Below are 18986 nucleotides of genomic sequence, written 5' to 3'. Positions count from 1 at the left end.
TAGCAACAGGATAATGGGCCATTTCTACAGTGGCTCCACCGTGTGTGGAATGATGGCCTGTCACCATCAGGTGCCGGACAAAAACTTTCCTGTATAACCAGGCCTTTGGCCTTTAACTATCTGTGGCCTTTTATGAGTGGATGGAATGTTTTTAATGTTTTGGTTTTAATGTGTCTATATGGGTGTTGTTTGCTTGTATGTCAGTTGCTTTAGGTTGCCTTGAGAACAAGAGAAAGGGACAGCTGTCACTGTCACCTACATGCTTTGGCCATGGGCTTCCTGGAAGCATCTGGTTGACCATTCTTGGAAACAGGATGCTGGAGTTGGTAGATTCCTGGTCTAATCCAGGAAGGCCCTATTTTATGTTGCTTAACATCTTCATATTGAAACGACGGCAGCAGCCGTAACATTTCAAGCTCGGGGCTAAGGTGTGACCTTAAGAGTGAGAACAAAAATGAAAAAGCTCATCACTCCCAAACTGCCCAGCCATTGGCTCACCCTGTGAGTCACTTCTATCCAGACTGGATTTGCAACATCCCACGGACAATGTGGTTCCTTTTCCAAGGTCTTATCCAAAGCCAAGTAACATGAAAAGAGAACTGATTTTAATCTGACATAAAAAGAGCCTGCTGGATCAGGTCAATGGTCCATCTAATCCAGCTTCCTGTTTTCACAGTGGCCAACCAGATGCCTGCGGGAAACCAGCTAGCAGGAGTTCAGCACAAAAATGCTCATTCCTCCTGTGATTTCCAACAACTGGTATACAGAGTCACACTGCCTCTGAGAATGGAGTTGGAGCATGGCCATCATGGCTAGAAGCCATTGATAGCCTTATCCTCCGTGAATTTGCCCCATCATTTTAAAAAGACACTCTAGTTATTGACCATCACTGACTACTGTAAGTGCTGGTGCCGGGCTATTTTGCACCTTAGGCAAGTCTAACTACTTGCACAGCCCCCTCGCCAATTGCTAACTTGAATTTTCAAAAAACAGATGTCTTGCGGAAAAAAGAAAAGCGAAAAACTTGAAACTGTGAAATTTATTTTAAATTGCAAGAATAAGTAATACAACAGTCTTTGATTATCTTTCTCATATGCAGAAGACAATGTTTTAGCACACAGATCGTTTTGAATAATCTTGTGAATTGTGATATTAAAATTTAAGTCTCTTAAGAAGTTTCAATTTCAGGCACATCAGTATCTCACTTTGTGTGCTGTGGCCTTTGCAAATTTTGTCACCAATTCCTTCTGGTCAAGTGATGATGCTTGGGCATGTTCAGCTAATATAGCTGCCAAGTCAACTAGTCTCTTTCACAGTATTGCTGAGCATTAAAAGATCGTATCTGAGAAAAGCCTGCTGGAATAAGATCACATTTGCTGCTCGGATAATAAAAGTGGGCAGGGAATATATAGCATTTCATGTATCTCTCTTGGCTGTTTGGTCCCCACGACCTCCAATGGTGAGGGGAACCAGAGAAAGGCTGCAGAGGTTGGTTGAAGTGCATAATTCCAAGGCACACAGGGGAGAATTATTTTTTAATAAGTCTATAAAAATGTGGGTAAAAGAATAGGTAGAAACAAATAATTCGAAAATAAGTTGATGAGAATCACAATGGCGCCTCAAAAACAAGGTCTTACTCTCATTATGAAATACAAAGATTTGGAAATTCTAAAAAAAGAAAGTTTGATAGCATCAGCATGTGAGATTAACAAGAACAACCAGCAACAAATCTAGAATATAAAAGCCTTGAGAATATTTGGGAAGCAGGTAGAAGTTGTGTGCAGAGAGGTTCTGTTTTCCCTGCAGCCAGAGAAAGCTGCAACAAAGATCTTAACCAGATAAGACTGTGATTGTACAGACAAATAGCTTAAGCGGACAAATTGTTCCCAAGTGGATTCCAATTGAGTGCTAAAAAAACATTTTGCAAGCCCTTAGGCATTTATTTCTAACTGGACATGCTGCTCTTCGCTTCCCCAACTAAAATAGGGATTTAATGCATTAACCTTGCATCAGGCTTGGCATCTGTATTATCTATAAGCCCAGTTTGCATGAAATGCTAAGCCAAACCATGGTTTAGTGCAAGCCAATTTGTCACTTGCAGGAGTGAACATCACAAAGTCTGTGTACCTCTCCCAGGTCCTCCTGTTGTTGTGCTATCAAGGTCTAAGACATGGTTTGGCTTAGCATCACGTCCAAGCCTTGGCACATCATTTACCTCCCCCTAGACAAACCACAAGGAGTTAAAAGAAAACAAAAGAAAAAAACCCGCCCCAACAATCTTGGCTATCAGCTCATATTGGACACAACCCTAAGCCAAGCCATGGTTTATCCCTGGGTAGTAAGGTAGTAGCAGAACTATAGGAGTGCAGGAACAGCCCATGTGCCCAGCCATGTAAGCAAGCAAGCATTTTTAGCAATATAATTGAGTGGAAAACTGTGGGAGGGGAAAGTGTCAAGCAACGCCCACCTCTAATTTGCTGCTTCACATACCCACTTCAAAAAACTCTATTTTCTTAACCCCTCCATATCCACCCCCCACAAGCACCAAGGCTCATTTAAATGTGAAAATAGCCCCTTGGCTTAGGAAGAAAATACCTTGTCGGATGCCACCCTGAGACTAATTTCCAATTGTTACATTTGTAAATCATTATGTCTGCATTTGAACATCCAGAGAATGGGTGGGGTGACTATATTGGGGAGGGGGCAGTATAGGAGGCAAACTTTACTGACAGGTGGGATTTCTAGCCCTTGCAGAAAAGTTAAGAGAGCTGGAGCATCCTCACCCATCCCCAAATCCCCAAAACTGGACATGGAACTGCTGTGGTTGTGCATGAGCTCTTCTTTCATCATTCTGGAAATATCCCGGGGCTTAGAGGAATAGGGGATTTTTGCTGGCTGAGTGGGAAGTGTAGTGCAGCTTGAGTCTTACCCAGCCAACAGGGGGAGCTACCATGTGTTTTTGCTGCCCTTGCTCCCTTTAAAAGTGAAGGAAGCCTGATCACTACCTTCTGGTACATTGTCTAAATAAGACCCTATTCCCCTCTCCCCTAAGGTTGCATTGGGGCATTGTTTAGTTTCTAAAGTCACCACAAGGACAAGGAAAAGATTTGCCTGACTTTCTCTAAACCTAATCACTATCCCTTTCAGCTAATCCATTTCATTCAGAGTAAGCATCTGATTTCCAATATGTACATACATTCTGCAGTTACCTATTTTGTGGCAAGGGAAGGCAGCAAATGTGTTTTGTTTGTTTGTTTAAAAAAGTGATGCTGTCTTTTAATTGCATTTTCCTATTCGCTAAAATATTGCAAAAGAGAAAGTAGATCTTTAAAGAAAAAAGAATGGGCCATCACCACCAACGAAGTGGACCTAAAAGAAAATAAGGCTCTTGCCAATGGGAGAGAAGCCAGTCTGATCTGTTACAGGAATCATGAAGTATGGGGAGGAGCCTCTTGTGAGACTTTCTCATTTCAAAACCCTTAAAACTATACAACTTTTAGAAGACATCTGAAGGTAGCCCTGTATAGGGAAGTTTCTAATGTTAGATGTTTTATTATGTTTTTAATAGTTGTTGGAAGCTGCCCAGAGTGGCTGGGACAATCCAGTCAGCAGAGTATATTATTATTATTATTATTATTATTATTAGTAGTAGTAGTAGTAGTAGTAGTAGTAGTAGTAGTAGTACACTTGTGAGATGTAGACGCACTACCCCAAAGCAAGCTGCTCCACTCTTCTGGAATTTCCCCCCCCCCCCAACTCCTGTGGGTTCCCTGTGTTCCCTTGAACAAAATGGAATAGCTACGGAAGCAGTTGTTCAGCAGCAGCATGTTTACCAGAGCCACCAGAAGTGAGCAGCTAAGGAGCAACGCCATAATTGCATCACGTCCGGCCTTCCAAGGGAATGGTACATGGGAGCCATAGGATGTAACTCTGCTCCTCCTGGGCCTCTTCCAGCCTTTACTCTTTAGTTGTTTCTTTTTTTATTAAATGTGCCAATGGCATTCATTCTCTTTTTTTGGAAGTTACTGTAATGGTAAGAGTATTTCTTAGCAAGTCCAATTCTTCCACGGGGCATCATAAAGCACAGCAGGCTAACAAGCATAATTGCCAATGAGTGCTGGCTGGAGGCCAGGCCAACCCAGCGGCAGGATTTTCAGAAGCTGGGCATTCAGGGACAGGGTGAAGACAATGGTTTCTAATCCATCCATCTCCACTCCTAATGAAATTAGAGCCTGTATGAGCTGCCGTTCCAATGGTGCCAGCATGGTTTGCAGGGCCTGGTTTCTGCATACAGGTGCATGGTGAAGGCAGGAAATAAGCAGTTACAAGAGTGTCTGCTTTGGATCTAAAGCAGCTAGGATGTGTTGTAATGTGTGGTACAGGACAATGGTGGCAGAACCCCAGACACAACAAAACCCCTGCGAGTTGGCACCGTAGAGCAGCCTCCCAGTGATTACTTGAGCGATAAGGAAGCAGAAACCTTGCTGCATTCCAAACCAGGATTAGAAATAGGAGAGGAGGCGAGATGCAGACAGCTTTTCTGCCAGGCTGGATACTTTATACTGTTTTATGAGTGCTTTGTGTACGCGGTTTAGATATTTTCTAAGATGGAGCGTGCATCTATAGGCAGGAATTCAATCACTACAGCTGGGGAAGGAAACCTGTGGCCTTCCTGATGTTGCTGGATTATAACTCCCTGCAACCAGCATTGCTGATGGTCAAGGATGATAGGGGCTGTTGTTCGGCAGAACCTGGGGCCCCACAAGTTCCCCACCTATGGACAAAAACCAGGCAGGCAGGGCAAGAATGGATGACACCAGAGTTTGTGTGAGAGAAGGTGAAGAAGTTCTACTCTTGTTGTTACTTCTGTTACTTTCTTGTGGGCAGAATAGAACAACAAACTTTGGCTACAGCTTTTTGCTACAGTGTTATCAATGGGACTTTTAACCTTGACTAATTGTATCTGAATTGTTGTTTGCTGGTCTGTAGCACTGATAACAAATCCTACCCATTGCGTGTGGCCTATTGTGCTAGGACTGAATTTAGGAGGCTAGGTTTGGTTGGTGTGTGTGCATGTATTGGGGGAGAAACTGACTCATATTTGCCCTGGGATCTATAAATCCTCTCCCCAGCTCTATGCCGAAGGGGGGGAAAAATCAACATTTTTATTGGCCCAGGTCCTAACATATTTTCTCCTCCCTCCCTCCTATGCCTGGAATGGTTTTTAAACTTTTAAAATTGGGTAGCATTTCCTTTGCTAAAGAAGCTACTTTTTACTTCAAGTGACTGGTTTGTTGCTTTGGGATTGAAGGCCACCTGTTTAAGACCCAGCAGACTTCGTAATATTGGTAAAAGAAACCAACATGTATTATGTAATTTACTTTAAAGTTTTATCACAAGATAAAAGCAAATAGCTGTTCTTTCTTCTCAGTTGAAATAGACGTGGCACACAGATAAACCTCTGGGAGAGCTCAGTCAGTAGAGCCTGAGACTCTTAATCTCAGGGTTGTGGGTTTGAGCCCCACATTGGGCAAAAGATTCCTGCATTGCAGGGGGTTGGACGAAATGACCCTCTATTATTTTTCTATTATCAAAATTCTATTATTATTCGATTTCAATAAGAGATAGTTTGGCAGTCCACATTAGAGTTATGACCACTTAACACACCCACCCACCCACCCACCCACCCACCAAGAAGCTACATTGTAATTCTTAGGACTGAAATGTGATAATTAAGCAAATATAATGCCTTAATCTCCAACCAGCTGTATCAGGTAAACAAAGCAATAGGAGTTTTCTCTTCCAAACCAAACTGAGAAACGATGAGCCATGAGACCATGATCAACCAGGAAGTCCAGGTGTGGATTTGCAGTGTTTGTTAGACATAGATGCATCTGTCAATTTTGATGTATCTTCATTTCTCACTATTTATTTGTTTATGAATGAATGAATGAATGAATTGATTCCTATGAAGCATCCAGAGGTGATGCCACAATACAGTAAAACCATATATAAAGCACTTGCATATATGAAAACAGTTTCAACAATTGCATATATAAAAGCAATTTCACATCCAATACAGATACTGATTAGGATTATTAAAAAAAACCCACACCTTCACTTAGAAAGCTTGTTGAAAGAGGAAACTCTTCAACTGGCACCAAAAGGACAGTAAGAGCAGCACCTGTCTTCTTTGTAAGCCAGAACCTAAATGAATGAGTGTAGATAAATCTTTTCATCCAAGAGTACTTGCAGCTGTTGCACCACAACCCTTTTGATCATACTGGATTAGTGTGAAATCAAAATCCTGGTGACTTGGTTGACACCAGAATTTTCTGTGGGAAAGAAAATTGGAGCCTTGTGTAGTTTGGATTTAATTTATAAATTGTGATTTTGAATTGGTACAAATAATTTATATGCTTAAAATGTGTCTTGTGTTTTCCATGAGAAAACAGAAACTCAGGTATTCATGCTAACTTGTTATACTACCTTGGTTGGCCCTGCCAAACATTTCCAGCTATAAGTTTTCTTGTATTATTTCCTTCTATACTCTGAATAGCAGGGGTGACAACTTTAGGGCTTAGGACACACTTAAGGTGTTCTCAGGTTTGCTCAGATATATTAAGGACAAGTATGTATCACTTTTGTCAAGGGTAATCCTAAATGAGTGCCATAGTCCACAGGCAGCAACATTTCTTCACTCTGTCTTTTTTTGTCTCCTTTCTTTTCAGCTTGCAACTGCAACCTACATGCCAGAAGGTGCCGTTTTAATATGGAACTCTACAAATTATCTGGTCGCAAGAGTGGAGGTGTCTGCCTTAATTGCCGCCACAACACAGCAGGTCGTCACTGTCACTACTGTAAGGAAGGGTACTATCGGGACATGACCAAACCAATCACCCACAGGAAAGCATGCAAAGGTATGTGTGTCAGGGTAGCAGAAGCCAGGGGAACAGCAACAGGTTTACTAATGCCTTTCCTTCTCAGCCCTATCTGTAAGTGTATTCTTTCCAACAGTCTTTGGTATGTTTATTCAGAACTAAGCTCCACTGAGTCCAACGGGGCACATATTTCTGGGTAAATGTGCATAAGATGGCAGACTTATTGTCTGCTTCCAGCCTATTTATATTCAATATTACAAATTGCATCGAATTCTCTGGACTCTTTTGCCTCTCCTCTTTTTCTTCTTTACAGCCACACTCATGGGTTGAGAGTGGGGGAATTAAAGGAAAAAGCCAGGCACAAACAGAGCAATCACACCTCTTCAGAGCCTGATTTGTGTCTACACAGCTGGTCTTATGGTACTGGTAAAGGAGCTACGGCTCATAAACTTGGATATACTATCCATTACTGAGCTTACTATAAAGAACTGAAGCTGAAAAAGTGAGTTGCCTATTCTACACTGATCCCTATATGTGGCAGCTTAGGCTTGCAACACTTGGAAGAAAGGGTCTTAAGTGGGGAGGCTTTTGAACACAAACTACACGTTTGTAGCAGTCTATCATGGGAAAGAAGAGTTTCATATATTGCATGAAAGGAGGAAACATACTAATATCCTAATTTTAAAATGGTTCCTACAACTTTTCCCCCCTGTCTAGCATGCTGAAAAAAGTGTAGCTATCTAACAATGACAGTGTTAGGTAGACACTTCTTTTTGCAGGACCTGGTTCTTAGAGTCCGCAGGGCTGGCTTGTCCAGATGTACATGCTCAAAAGCAGGGATGCACTTAGGTAATGTTAGTCTCTGAACTTAATAGTCTTAGGTGCCTAACCCCCCCCTTCATTTTTTGTAATGTGTGTTACTTCAATGATTTCACAACTTGAGAAACCATCCTGTTCATTCTATTGAACAGGGCCCTGGATCTCTGCTCCCAGAGTCTTGTCATGATGGCACCATTGCTTGAAAATTGAACTATTTTTGTTCCTCTTTAAGTAAGCAGCACAGCCCCTTTTGCAAGCTTGAGGTGTTATTCTGGTTAGGAAAAAAAAAAACAGAATCATTTCATGGTTTTAATTCTGGGTGTCACTGGTGAAGCTGTGGGTATTGATTGATTCTGGTGTGGGGAATCCTAGGCGACAATACACCTCTCTCTCTCTCCCTCTCCTACACTGCCCATGCAGGCTATCCATCAATATGGCACCTGAGGATTATTCTGCTCTGGCTGGCTCTGTGACCAAGAATCACAGTAGCAGTGATAGCAGCAGCAGCAGCAGCAGCAGCAGCTTCTCCCTACCCTCAACAGTGCTTTCTTCTAGTTTTTCCCTACTTTTGTTCAGGATTTTCATGATTCATAGTAGGTGAGGGAGAAACTGTCGGGAACTAGAGCTGGAATCTTACTCCTGAGAGAAACAATCCAGTTTCGAACCTCTCTCTCTCTCTTTTTGCCTGTTGGGCTGTGGGAGAATTGGAGCAGCCCAAGGGATTGACCCCAGCTACATTTCCATGGGAGATGTGTGAGCTTGTGCAAACCTTTACAGACCTCCCTCCCCTTTGAAAGGTATGGAATTTAGCTGTATGAGAAGCTGGTCCTGCAACTGCTATTACAGGAAAGAGATCTGGGCAGTTCAGTTCTGAAAGCTCCACTTGTCTGGACTATGTGCTATGTCCAAGAAACCATAATGCTTTCAGGATTTTTAAGGGGGGGGGGAGAGATCAGAAGTCTGTTTTGTTCAACTTGTCACAGCTTATCAGCCTTTCCCCCTCCTCTTCGCTCCCCCCTCCTCACCATTCCCGCCCTTCAAACGCATAAGCACAGGCACACATGCAGAAACGTTGAATGGCTCACAGCAGCTATTCAGAACACGTGTGACTAGACAAGTAAAAACAAAGAAGTGGAAAAGGGACCTCAGACATAGGAGAAGAAAGACAAAGGTGTGAATGGATTGTTGAGGTTATTCAGATCAGCATATGGGCCTCTCACATCAAAACAAAAGCTCGCCTTCCCTCCCCTTCCCACAGGTGTGCATACCAGCAAACACTGGGCTCCATTCAACAGGCTTAGTATCTGGGAAGACAAAGACTATTTCTTTTGCAAATACACATAGACACAGATCTACCATGCATACACACAGAGAGACAAATGTATCCCTAATCCATATGAAAACAGCTTTATTATCTGGACAAAATAATAGAAAGCTAAAAGTTCCCTTCATTGAGTGGCTCATCATTCAGTGCTTGGCAAAACCCTACAAAGCAAAGTAAGTTTATTTACAACCAAGGATTTTATTTAACCGTTACTAAGCTTCTACCCCAGATTCATTTTCCAAGATGATGTAAAAATGTGCAGTTGCACATATGAAAACTGGAGTTCAGTGGAAAAGAAACAGGAACTTAAAAGACAATGGCAGTCAAGCCATTCCTACAAAGCATTTGGGGCAACCCAGATAATAATGATAACGATGATGATGATGATGATTTCTTCCTGTCAACAGGAGGATTTATACAAAATCTACTTATCTACCTATGTGCTCCATCTTTTAAAATTTGAATGTTTGCTATGCATTAGATGCAAAATCTGTTCAGCATCAACAGAAGAGATAAAAGGCTAGATAAGACAATGCTACCCACACTAAAGTTAAGCATGTTCTGTCTCCTAACTGTAAATGAATGCAAAAGTGAAGGGGAAGGAGGCTGTAGATCAGTGCATTCAGAAGGTTCCTGGTTTAATCCCTGGCATCTAGGCATCTCTACGTAGGGCTAGAAAAGATTCCTTACCTGAAACCATGGAGAGCTGCTTCCTGTCAGTACTAACAGTACATGACTAGATGGACCAATGGTCTGACTTGGTATAAGATAGCTTCCTATGTTCCTAAGGAGGAGTGAGGTATGGGAGGTAAAAACTGTTAGGAATGTGTTTTTGTGTATAGTAGAGACAGGGAATTGTGAACAGGGAAACTGCAAGAAACTTGCATGCCGGAAGCTCCTCTGAGACACCCCCACCCCCGCCTCATAGCTTTTAGCAGATGTTGCTTTTTGCTTTTAAAATGTTATATTTGGAACCAGGAGGGCTAGAAGTGAAAGCTGAGAATCTCAGGAATATGGCAATAGAAGCCAATATTTGAAATTCATGGAATAACTGCAGCCATATACAGTGCCCCTGCTTATGCTCTCCAATCTCTCTCTCTCTCTGCTTTGGGCAAGGCCTTGCATTTCAGCTAAGTGTATGTCTGTGGGAGGCAGATGTATTGTGCACCCACCTCATTCATCTGATAGAAAGGAAACATGCCCAACTAATGTGGGCCACTCAGAACAGCCTGAACCTTTTGAATAAGCTGGAATTTCAGCAGCAGGGGAGGGTGAAACAGCCACATCACTGAATGTGGGCACTAAGTAAGGGGAGAGGGGGCGAGAGAAAAGATCTCTTGACATCATTGCTTGGCAGGTTTGGAATCCACAAGAGCAGGCAGATCTGAAAGAGGAAAGAAAATCAAGCCCGCAGTTGGGAGGGAAGCAACTGTGACACAACACAGTTTTAATATTTTTCAAGCTGCTCTGCTTTCCTGAGGGGGATAGCATGCTTATTGGCAAATTGCTGGCAGAGCACTGGGAAAGTATGTTTGGTAATGAAGCTGACAATTTAATTCTGAGTAAGTAACTCAGCTAAGCAACAAAGGCTGCACGCAACAAAGAGAAAGCTTAACACATGGCCCCTTTCCTAACACAGATGAAGGGGCAAGAGAGATGCAGAGAGAAAGAGGTACAAGAACTAGAGGTAAACCAACATTTCTCAGAATATTTTTTTTAAAAAGAAAACAACCTCCCCCCCCAACACACACAAATAAGGAAATACAGTGGTACCTTGGTTCTCAAACCCAATCCATTCCAGGAGTCTGTTCAGCTCCTGAAATCGTTCAAAAACCAAGGTGTGGCTTCTGATTGGCTGCAGAAGCTTTTTGCACTCAAGCGGAAACCGCATCGGATGTACGGCTTCTGAGAAACATTCGCAAACTGGAACACTTACTTCTGGGTTTGCGGCGTTCGGGAGCCAATTTGTTCGACAACTAAGCCGTTTGAGAATCAAGGTACCACAGTATCTGCAGAATTTTCTGTGGCTATGGGTTTTCCCTACCATTTATTTAGTGACATTCCCCACCTGCCAATGCCCACAGAACTATCATAGGTCTAGGTCGTTGTTGAGGATGCAAAATGTTGACTAGGCTGACAACTGGGTTCGAATAAGCATATGGCTGCTTCAAGGAACTTATACAGGGCTTGGCACCTCTTCAAGCAAAACAAGATTTGGATCTTGGATTTGGATGTCATACATCTACTACCAGCTAGAATCAGGTTCAGAGGGAAAACAGCACCCATATCTTTGGAAATCTTAAGGAAGATAGCGGGTTCATTGGCTTCCTGCTATACACCATCAGAACAACAATATACCACTAGTCCCTCTAACTCAATGCACCTAAATCTGTTATAGGGATTCCCTCAACTCTCTGGAGCTTATTTGGGAAGGGTGCAGTGTGCATGTGGGGGGAGGAGAGAGGGTGGACACCTGTTGCACAAGTGGAAATCCTCTCATGGACAGAATGTGGTCATTGAATATTGCCCAGACACCTTTGCTTTCCTTTGTCTTTTGTAGAATTAATTAGATTATCCAAAATCCTTGGGTTGTTTTATCTCTTCATTTGTGAGGGTCTTTAGAAATGTTGGTGTAGGATTTAAAATTTTAATTGCATTTTACTGGTTGATTCTTTAATTTTTGCAAACTACTCTGGAATCTATTTACAAGAAGGGTCAGTTTAGAAGCTCCATAGCTAAATAAAACATTTGCCTCTTAGTTTCCTTGATTTTAAGGAACCACTTCTAAAGCACTGTACTCAAAGTTTCTGTTGAATGGTTTGCTTATTAATGTCCTCATAACAGTGGGCTTAATTTCATTAATTTGCTTTAAAAAGTAGTACCCTTCTCTCCTCCTCTGAAAAAAAAATTATCAGTGCTGCCCAATATCCGTTTTTCCACTGACACAACAGCAACCTTGTTTTTTTGCCTTCTTATCCTAATAGAAACCTATTTACATTTGACTGTGCAATGAATGTTGCTAGTATTACAATTTTCAACTGACATTCTCTCTTCTAGATGGACTGCAAAGAATTCAAGTTGTTTCATTTTGTTCCTTTAAAAAACAATGATGTCATGTTTGTGCAAGATTTCCAAAACTCTGCTTAGTTTTGTTTAGTTTTTAACCAAGCAGGTGGAAACTATTCAGCTTGGGCCAGGTTAATGTGGTGGCTGGTGCAATGGGGATCAGCACTTAAAACTTGTCTGTGGCCCAGTGAAACAAAAGTCTCGTCCCAACATAACCTGTGCTCCTGACTCTATGGATGTGATTAAATTTCCATGCAGTGGGACAGACATTATAAAACACAGATCTTAGTCATGCTGTACCACCCAGGGCCTGATGATTGATAGAGCACTGAACATTAGACTGCAAGAGTTGTGGGGGACCCCTATACTTTGCTAATTCAGAGTCTGACACTGCATCGCTCAAGTTCCATCAGCCGCAGAATATTTAATCCATAACTATAAAAACCGTAACTAAATGTTTGTCTCCTTTACATCCGGCCGACTGTTTGCTTTGTGAATATTGTTTTGTGAAGTTTGCCAAAAGTCTGGAAAATATTTTCTGTTGAAGTTTATGATTCGGCGTATGAACCTCCCTTGATTTCAGAATGTGAGAGCAACACGTTGGTGGATTTTTCTTCCCTTTTAGCCATGTGAGCCACAGCAAACACATCTGTCAAGGCTAATGGATGTAAAGAGAATGCAGCGCTAGGCTACAGGTTGGAAACCCCTGGCTCAATAGCAGCTCAACACTATTTTGCTGTGGTTTCTTATGGTTGCTGTCTGTTATTTAATGCAAACTGACTGGTGTGGTATTTTGCACGAGGGGGAATTCTTCTGAGGCATGGGCTTTGTCAAAGAGTACTCTTGTCCATCTAGGGATGTTTTGCTTTTGGGACATTTAAAAACAATCGTGCTAAAACAGTTTTGTGAAAAGTTACCTTCTAACAGTCTGAGCCATATCTCTACTGATAATAGTATTAATTTCCACTTCATCAGATAATCTGCCAGTAGGCTGATCTTCGTAGAAATATGAGGTTTGGACACAATTCAGATTAAGAAATTAACCCACTTTCTGCATTTGCCATCAGCTTTACCAGCAACTCATCTTCCATCCTATATAGCTGAGAATGTTTCTTCATAAGACTTGATTCTTTCAACCATTTAGTCCAGATTCATTTGCACTTACATTTAATACATTTAAATCAATGCATCTAATGAAATGTCAATGCCTTGTGAGAGTAAAAGTGAGTAACTGCCTGCCAAGCATGCATGCAGCAAAGTTCATAATTCTTGCAAGTATTTGTTGGCTGATATGAAGTAACTCCTGCCATTCTGTTAAGAGGCTGTGTGGGGTGTTTGTCCATAATAATGCAATTTCATCCATTTACTCTAACAGACATGCTGTGCTAAACTGCTTTCCTTCATCCCTGCGCTTTCCATCTGTCACTTCACCATACTATCTGAGCTGGTATTTCTGAATAGGCAATAGATTCACTGTTAAGAAAACACAGAAAGACTGAGTTACTTTGAAGGTACACTGGAAAAGTAAATTTGATTTGTTTGTTTCTGAAGTTGTATATGTATTTTAATTCTCCATATGTACAAACAGTTTTTCTTCCTTTTAAAAACATATACATGATAGATGTTCAAAAATTGAAAATTTATGAACGTCTGTTGTTTTGTTGTTGTTGTGTGTTTTAACAAAATCCTAGTTGACAGAACGTTTAATTCCAATTTTTGATCTGAAAGTAACATTGTAGTCTTTGTAGGTACAAATGGGAGCTCAAAAAGGAAGAGCTCTTTGCTGCAAAAGCTTCATAAGTGAATGGCACATGAACAGAGTAATTTCAAAAAAGATAGTTCCATGACCTTTAAAACATTAAATTAATGAAGGATAGGGAAAAAAACAAATAATGCAATCCCTTAATTTCAGCAGCTTTCTTTAAAAATCAGCGGGCAAAACCAAACAAAAGTAAACAATTTAATGGAATGTGAACATTTTTATTGGAGGAAACGAAAGACATATGAAATGGGTAATACTTTTCTTAAGAATCTAAAATGGTCAGATTAAATAATTTTTAAATAAATTGCAACTTTATCACTTATAGAATTATGCTGCTTTGTCACTTGTCTGTCCTGCTAGCTTTTCGTATAGAAAAACTTAAGCGGGCACCCTCAGCTCTGCACCATTCAGAGAAGCCAATACTAAGCAAATGGAAAAAGGAAAGGAAAGGAAACCTTTTGCTAGACCAGCAAGTGTGATGAGCTCCTTACTGCAACTTGGAAAGAAGCCACACAACAGGAAAAGAGATGACAGATTGAGTAGGGATATCACATGAAGTGGCAGGGTTGGGATCATGCCAAGGCCTACTGAAGCAGCCTGGAAGCAGAAAAGGAGCCAGGCTGCTGTATGCTACTGGGTGGTCAAAGGCAGAAATGAAATGCCAGTGGTTCAAGAAGGCATCATGTTTGAGAGATGAAGGATATAATTCATGTCCCATAAAATTAATGCAAGAAAGAGTTGCGTTATCACTAGAGTGGTACTATTGGGACTTAGAAATGACCCAAAGCTCCTGTTCTTTCTTTCTCTCTCTCTCTCTCTCTCTCTCCTGGCAGCTGTCCCTGCCCCATCTCACCAGGAGGATTAATTTTTAGCACAGTTTCCAAATTAGTTTTCCTTTTAACCCCAGAATCCTATACATGCCAACTTAGAAATAAATCCTATTGAGTTCAATTGGGCTTACTCCTGAGTAAGTATATTAGTGTTGCAACCTAAGTGCCTATTTTAATCTTACATTGTATTCTCAACAGTAAAACTGTTCATTGAACATCTACCTCAAAATAAGCAACTCTATTTTTCTGCTCTGTCTGTTCTGTTTAGAAGAATGTTTTCATGCAGAACCCTTTCTGTGGTCAAATACATTTATAGCATTGATCCAGGAATGGCTACACAACCTCTGCTACCAATCTATTCTGTTGAAGTACTGGACATGCTGTTGGGCAGCTGTCTACATAAATATGGAACCCTATGGAAACATATGCAGTGTAGGTGGACAATTGCAAGCATGAGACTGCTTCTTGCTGCATATGCTGAGTCTGTGCCACTAGCAAATGTTCCACATCCTGTTTACATATTATGCATTATTAGTTTGTTTATAAAAAGGGGCCTTAAAAAAAGGTAGGCTCAGCTAAAGTTTTGGATTTGTGCCTTAGAAACTGGAGACAAATATGATTTTCACCTTTCACAGCTTTCTCAAAGAGTTCCTGAAGCAGGAGGTGAAACAGGAACATTCACCTTCCTGTCCTCCTAGATAAACCATTGCATTATTTTTATTTCCTCACTCCTCCATATCCGCCCCCATCTTCTTAAAAAGAGTGAGGTTGATAGGGAAGTTCCAAATGACCTTTCTATGTAAAACCTGTTTTGTTGTATAATATATTTGGAATTGGTTTCATAAGCCCCTTTGATTAATTTCAACTCTGATATTTACCAGGCTACTGATACCAATGTAATTCTATTGAAACAGAGCCCCTGTCGAGTTTTATAGTATTTCTGTAAAACTGCTCTGCACACTGGGGAAAGGATTTCCATGCTTTTGATGAAAAAATGATGAATGATATGAACCATGAATGCACTCAGGCTCCACTTGCCAATATAAACCTATTGGGGAGCAGTGGAATTTAACATATGGAAAGGCGGCAAGTTGGCTTAATGTAGGCTAAACTTTTAATTAAGGATGCCAATCTTCCTCCTAAATGTCTGCTCCAGAGATTCTCAGCCAAATTTTGAGGCTTCAGTAAAGAATCATTGCTCAGCTTGCTCCCCCCGGGGAATCAATAGCTGCTGCTCCTTCTCACATGCACAGAGATTTGAGTTTTGTGAAAGGAAATAAGACCAAGCCTTAACCAGTTTTCTTCTATGAACAGCAGCATTTTGAATTATAGTGAGCTGAACCTCAGCTCACTGCACGACCATGGAGCAGTCTGCTTCCTTGGGTTTCTTTCTATGGAAAACAGAGACAAGACTGGCAGGCTCATAATTTTGATATATCCAGATCAAATACACTTTGCTCAAGGTCTTTCTTTCTTTCTTTCTTTCTTTCTTTCTGTCAAATGGCTACAACGGTCTTAAAAGAAAGCCCAACCTTTAAGGGTTTATAACATTTTAAAACAAATTAGCACAGTTCACTGAGAAAAAACTCGTGACATTACAGTATATTATATCTCCATGGTAACAAACAGCACTCCTGAAATATGCTTTCAAAAGATAAATGGTTGCAGTTAAATTTGAGGTAAGAACAAGTATTGTAGTGATCTGGTGCCTTGGAAGCAATGCTTTTCCAGCTGGGTTAAAATAATCTAAAAATCAGTAATACCCACAGTTAACAGTGTTTTATCCCAATCGAAAAAGCATTGTTTCCAAGTCATGATGTCACTACGACACTGCAGTTTCTACACTGAATAACTTGGGAGTAAGTCCCATTTGCCTCAGTAGGGATTACTTGTGACTAGACAAGTAGAGGATTGCACAGCTATTCAGTGTGTTTTGTATATCATCATTGTGAAATCCCTCAGAATTGCTAACAAGCTACAGTTTTATATTTGTAGTCTCTTGTCTATTTAAAGCTTTTGTTGTTTTCTTTCTTCTTAGTATTTGCGACATAAAGTAGCAATACAAAGGGGAAAAGAAAGCTTAAAGGTAAATCATATGCAAATACGAAAATTATTTCCATAGCAAGAGTAGAACAGTGCTATTTGCATAGAAAGCAATGGGAATCAAATATGCATTATCTGTCGTAAAAGAGGGAGAAATAAACATTGCAGGAGCAATCCAGTAGATTTTAAAAGGTTGCCTATTGGATATTTTGGAGCCACAAATCATTTCTAAATGCAACATAGGAAGCTGCCTTCTTCTCTGTATTGTGACTGGCAGTAGCAGTTTCAGGCGGTGTGGGGTGGCAGGTCCATTTCAGCCTACCTGGAGATTCCAGAGATTGAATCTGGGACTTCCTGCATGACTCCCACTGATCTACAGCCCTTTCCACATCATTGGAAAATTATTTGATTTTGTTAAATGTAGATCATTAAAATCAAGTAATGGTTAATTATTTAATTGGTTCCTTTTTTTTTTTTTTACCCAGACATTCTAATCCTTTGCTTAAAAATCTCCTTGTCTCACTCCACCCCAGTCACGCCACATCCTCATCTCTGTTTTTACTATATCATGCTTGGGGCAAAATTCTGAATGCCCAGCAAGCACAGAGAGCCTTTTCCCAAAGCAAGCCATCTGACTTAGAAGAAGAAAGGAGCTGGTGTGAACCTCAGTCCTATGCAGGCTTACTCAGATGTAAGGCCAGTTGAATCCAGTGGGACTTACAGGAATACTAATATTGCAACTTTAGTATTGTAATTTTCCCAGTTATTTTAAAAAGTCTGGTTTCCAGTTTCCCTAAATCTGCTCCTTCAACACACGTGTATAATAGCACACTGACTTGATGGCACGAGGCCCCAGCATGCTTGAAAATGCAGGAAAGAGAAGAAAAAGAGGAGGAAAGAAAAAGAAGAAATCAACTTCTGCTCTGAAAAGCACAAACAGAAAGTTGTGGGGATTTTGCCATCAATGAGCTACAGCAGCAGAGGCCCCAGCCACAGCTTCGTGAATATTAATTGAGCAAACTGAAAGTCTGTCTACATGCAGTGATAACACTACAGTGAAGTCACTCTGCCAAGAATTCAATCATGCTGCAGATGTCTTGAAGCTCCAGAGAAGCCAGTGGTTTCATACACTTCCACCCAGATTACATCTAAGTCCAGTTTTGTGTCCCAGAAAGGATCATCCCGTCACTTTCCCTTTAGACTTGTTATGGTGATATTCTGGAACCTCAATTCTGGCAGGTGGTCTCTTCCCCCACAACTTCTTATCCTTTGTCTCAGCAGACTGGGGACTCTGACATTCTGTTGCTATAAAAAATACAAAGGCAGTGAATTTTCTTCTTCAGCTGAGAAAAGAGTATTACGTTTAAGTCTGCTTTCCCCTGCACTCCAGTTCAAAGATTCTAGGACATCCTCTCCTGGATTTTAGGAATTTATTAAAGCCTGTCGTATTTCCCCTTCCCTGTCAAATGTTAAAAACAGAAAGGCCTTCAGGGGGTGGGGGAACAAGGATGAGGCTTTCCGTGGTCCTTCATAAAGGCCAGAAACACATCTGGTCATAAACAGGACAAAGATTTCTTGGAACTGTATCTGACCTCCGGTGTGATTTCCAGAACATTGTGCTGACATATCTGCTAGACATCCCCTGTGACACAGCTCAGTCAAAAAGTGGATGAGAACTATTCAGGGGTTCCCTGTTTTTGTGATCATATCTTGGTGCACGTGCTTGCAGCTTCTAAAGCGTAGGAGCTCTGCACTTGCACAGATGCTCTCATTTGTCATACCTTTGGTATTTGGCTTCAGGAAATAAGATTATTTCACAGATGAAAATGTAAACAGGGCCCAAATCAGCCACTGCCCAAGAAGAGCTGTGGTAGAGAAGGGAGGAGAAATGCAAAGGGATAGTTGTGGTCTCTTGATCAGAAGGGCTGCTTGTTTATTCCTACATGCTGGGGACTTGTTTTCATGCTCATCGTATTTAGCTGCTTCAGGTAGATGATCAAACCTTGGTTCAAAATTTCTCTGATTTTGTGGGCTTCAGAAGTGTTGCTTCATATCACCTTGTGGAATAAAGTTATCAACTGAACAAAATGAAATTGAATCACTGATTAAAAAAAGCAGCAGCAGCAGCAGCAATACAAACTCAAATGGCAACATCATATGTCATCACAATGCAAGCCACCATGGCAATAACAGAAGGCAAGGTGTGGTCAATCAAGGAGAATTTCTAAAGGATAGCCACATCTATCCTACAGTATTCACCA

At 41.1% G+C, this 18986-nt stretch overlaps 2 protein-coding genes across 7 annotated transcripts in view; one reads left to right on the top strand and one right to left on the bottom strand.

Annotated features, from left to right (window-relative positions):
- Window positions 1–18986, top strand: part of NTN1 (netrin 1) — a 127896-nt gene that overhangs the window by 69299 nt on the left and 39611 nt on the right. For all 6 annotated transcript variants that reach the window (XM_077924318.1, XM_077924319.1, XM_077924322.1 and 3 more), the window contains exon 3: window positions 6732–6920. In XM_077924318.1, the coding sequence (XP_077780444.1) occupies window positions 6732–6920 (189 nt within the window). The remainder of the gene's footprint in view (window positions 1–6731; window positions 6921–18986) is intronic.
- The window catches only part of STX8 (syntaxin 8), a 120741-nt gene continuing 117901 nt past the window's right edge, over window positions 16147–18986 (bottom strand). The window contains exon 8 of the mRNA XM_028717172.2: window positions 16147–18030. Coding sequence (XP_028573005.2) covers window positions 17903–18030 — 128 coding nt within the window. The 3' untranslated portion in view covers window positions 16147–17902. The remainder of the gene's footprint in view (window positions 18031–18986) is intronic.

The sequence above is a fragment of the Podarcis muralis genome, chromosome 2 (assembly GCF_964188315.1).
Source record: "Podarcis muralis chromosome 2, rPodMur119.hap1.1, whole genome shotgun sequence".
NCBI classification, from domain to species: Eukaryota; Metazoa; Chordata; class Lepidosauria; order Squamata; family Lacertidae; genus Podarcis; species Podarcis muralis.
Note: the sequence above shows the minus strand (reverse complement) of the source record. Positions and strands in the feature narration are given on the sequence as shown.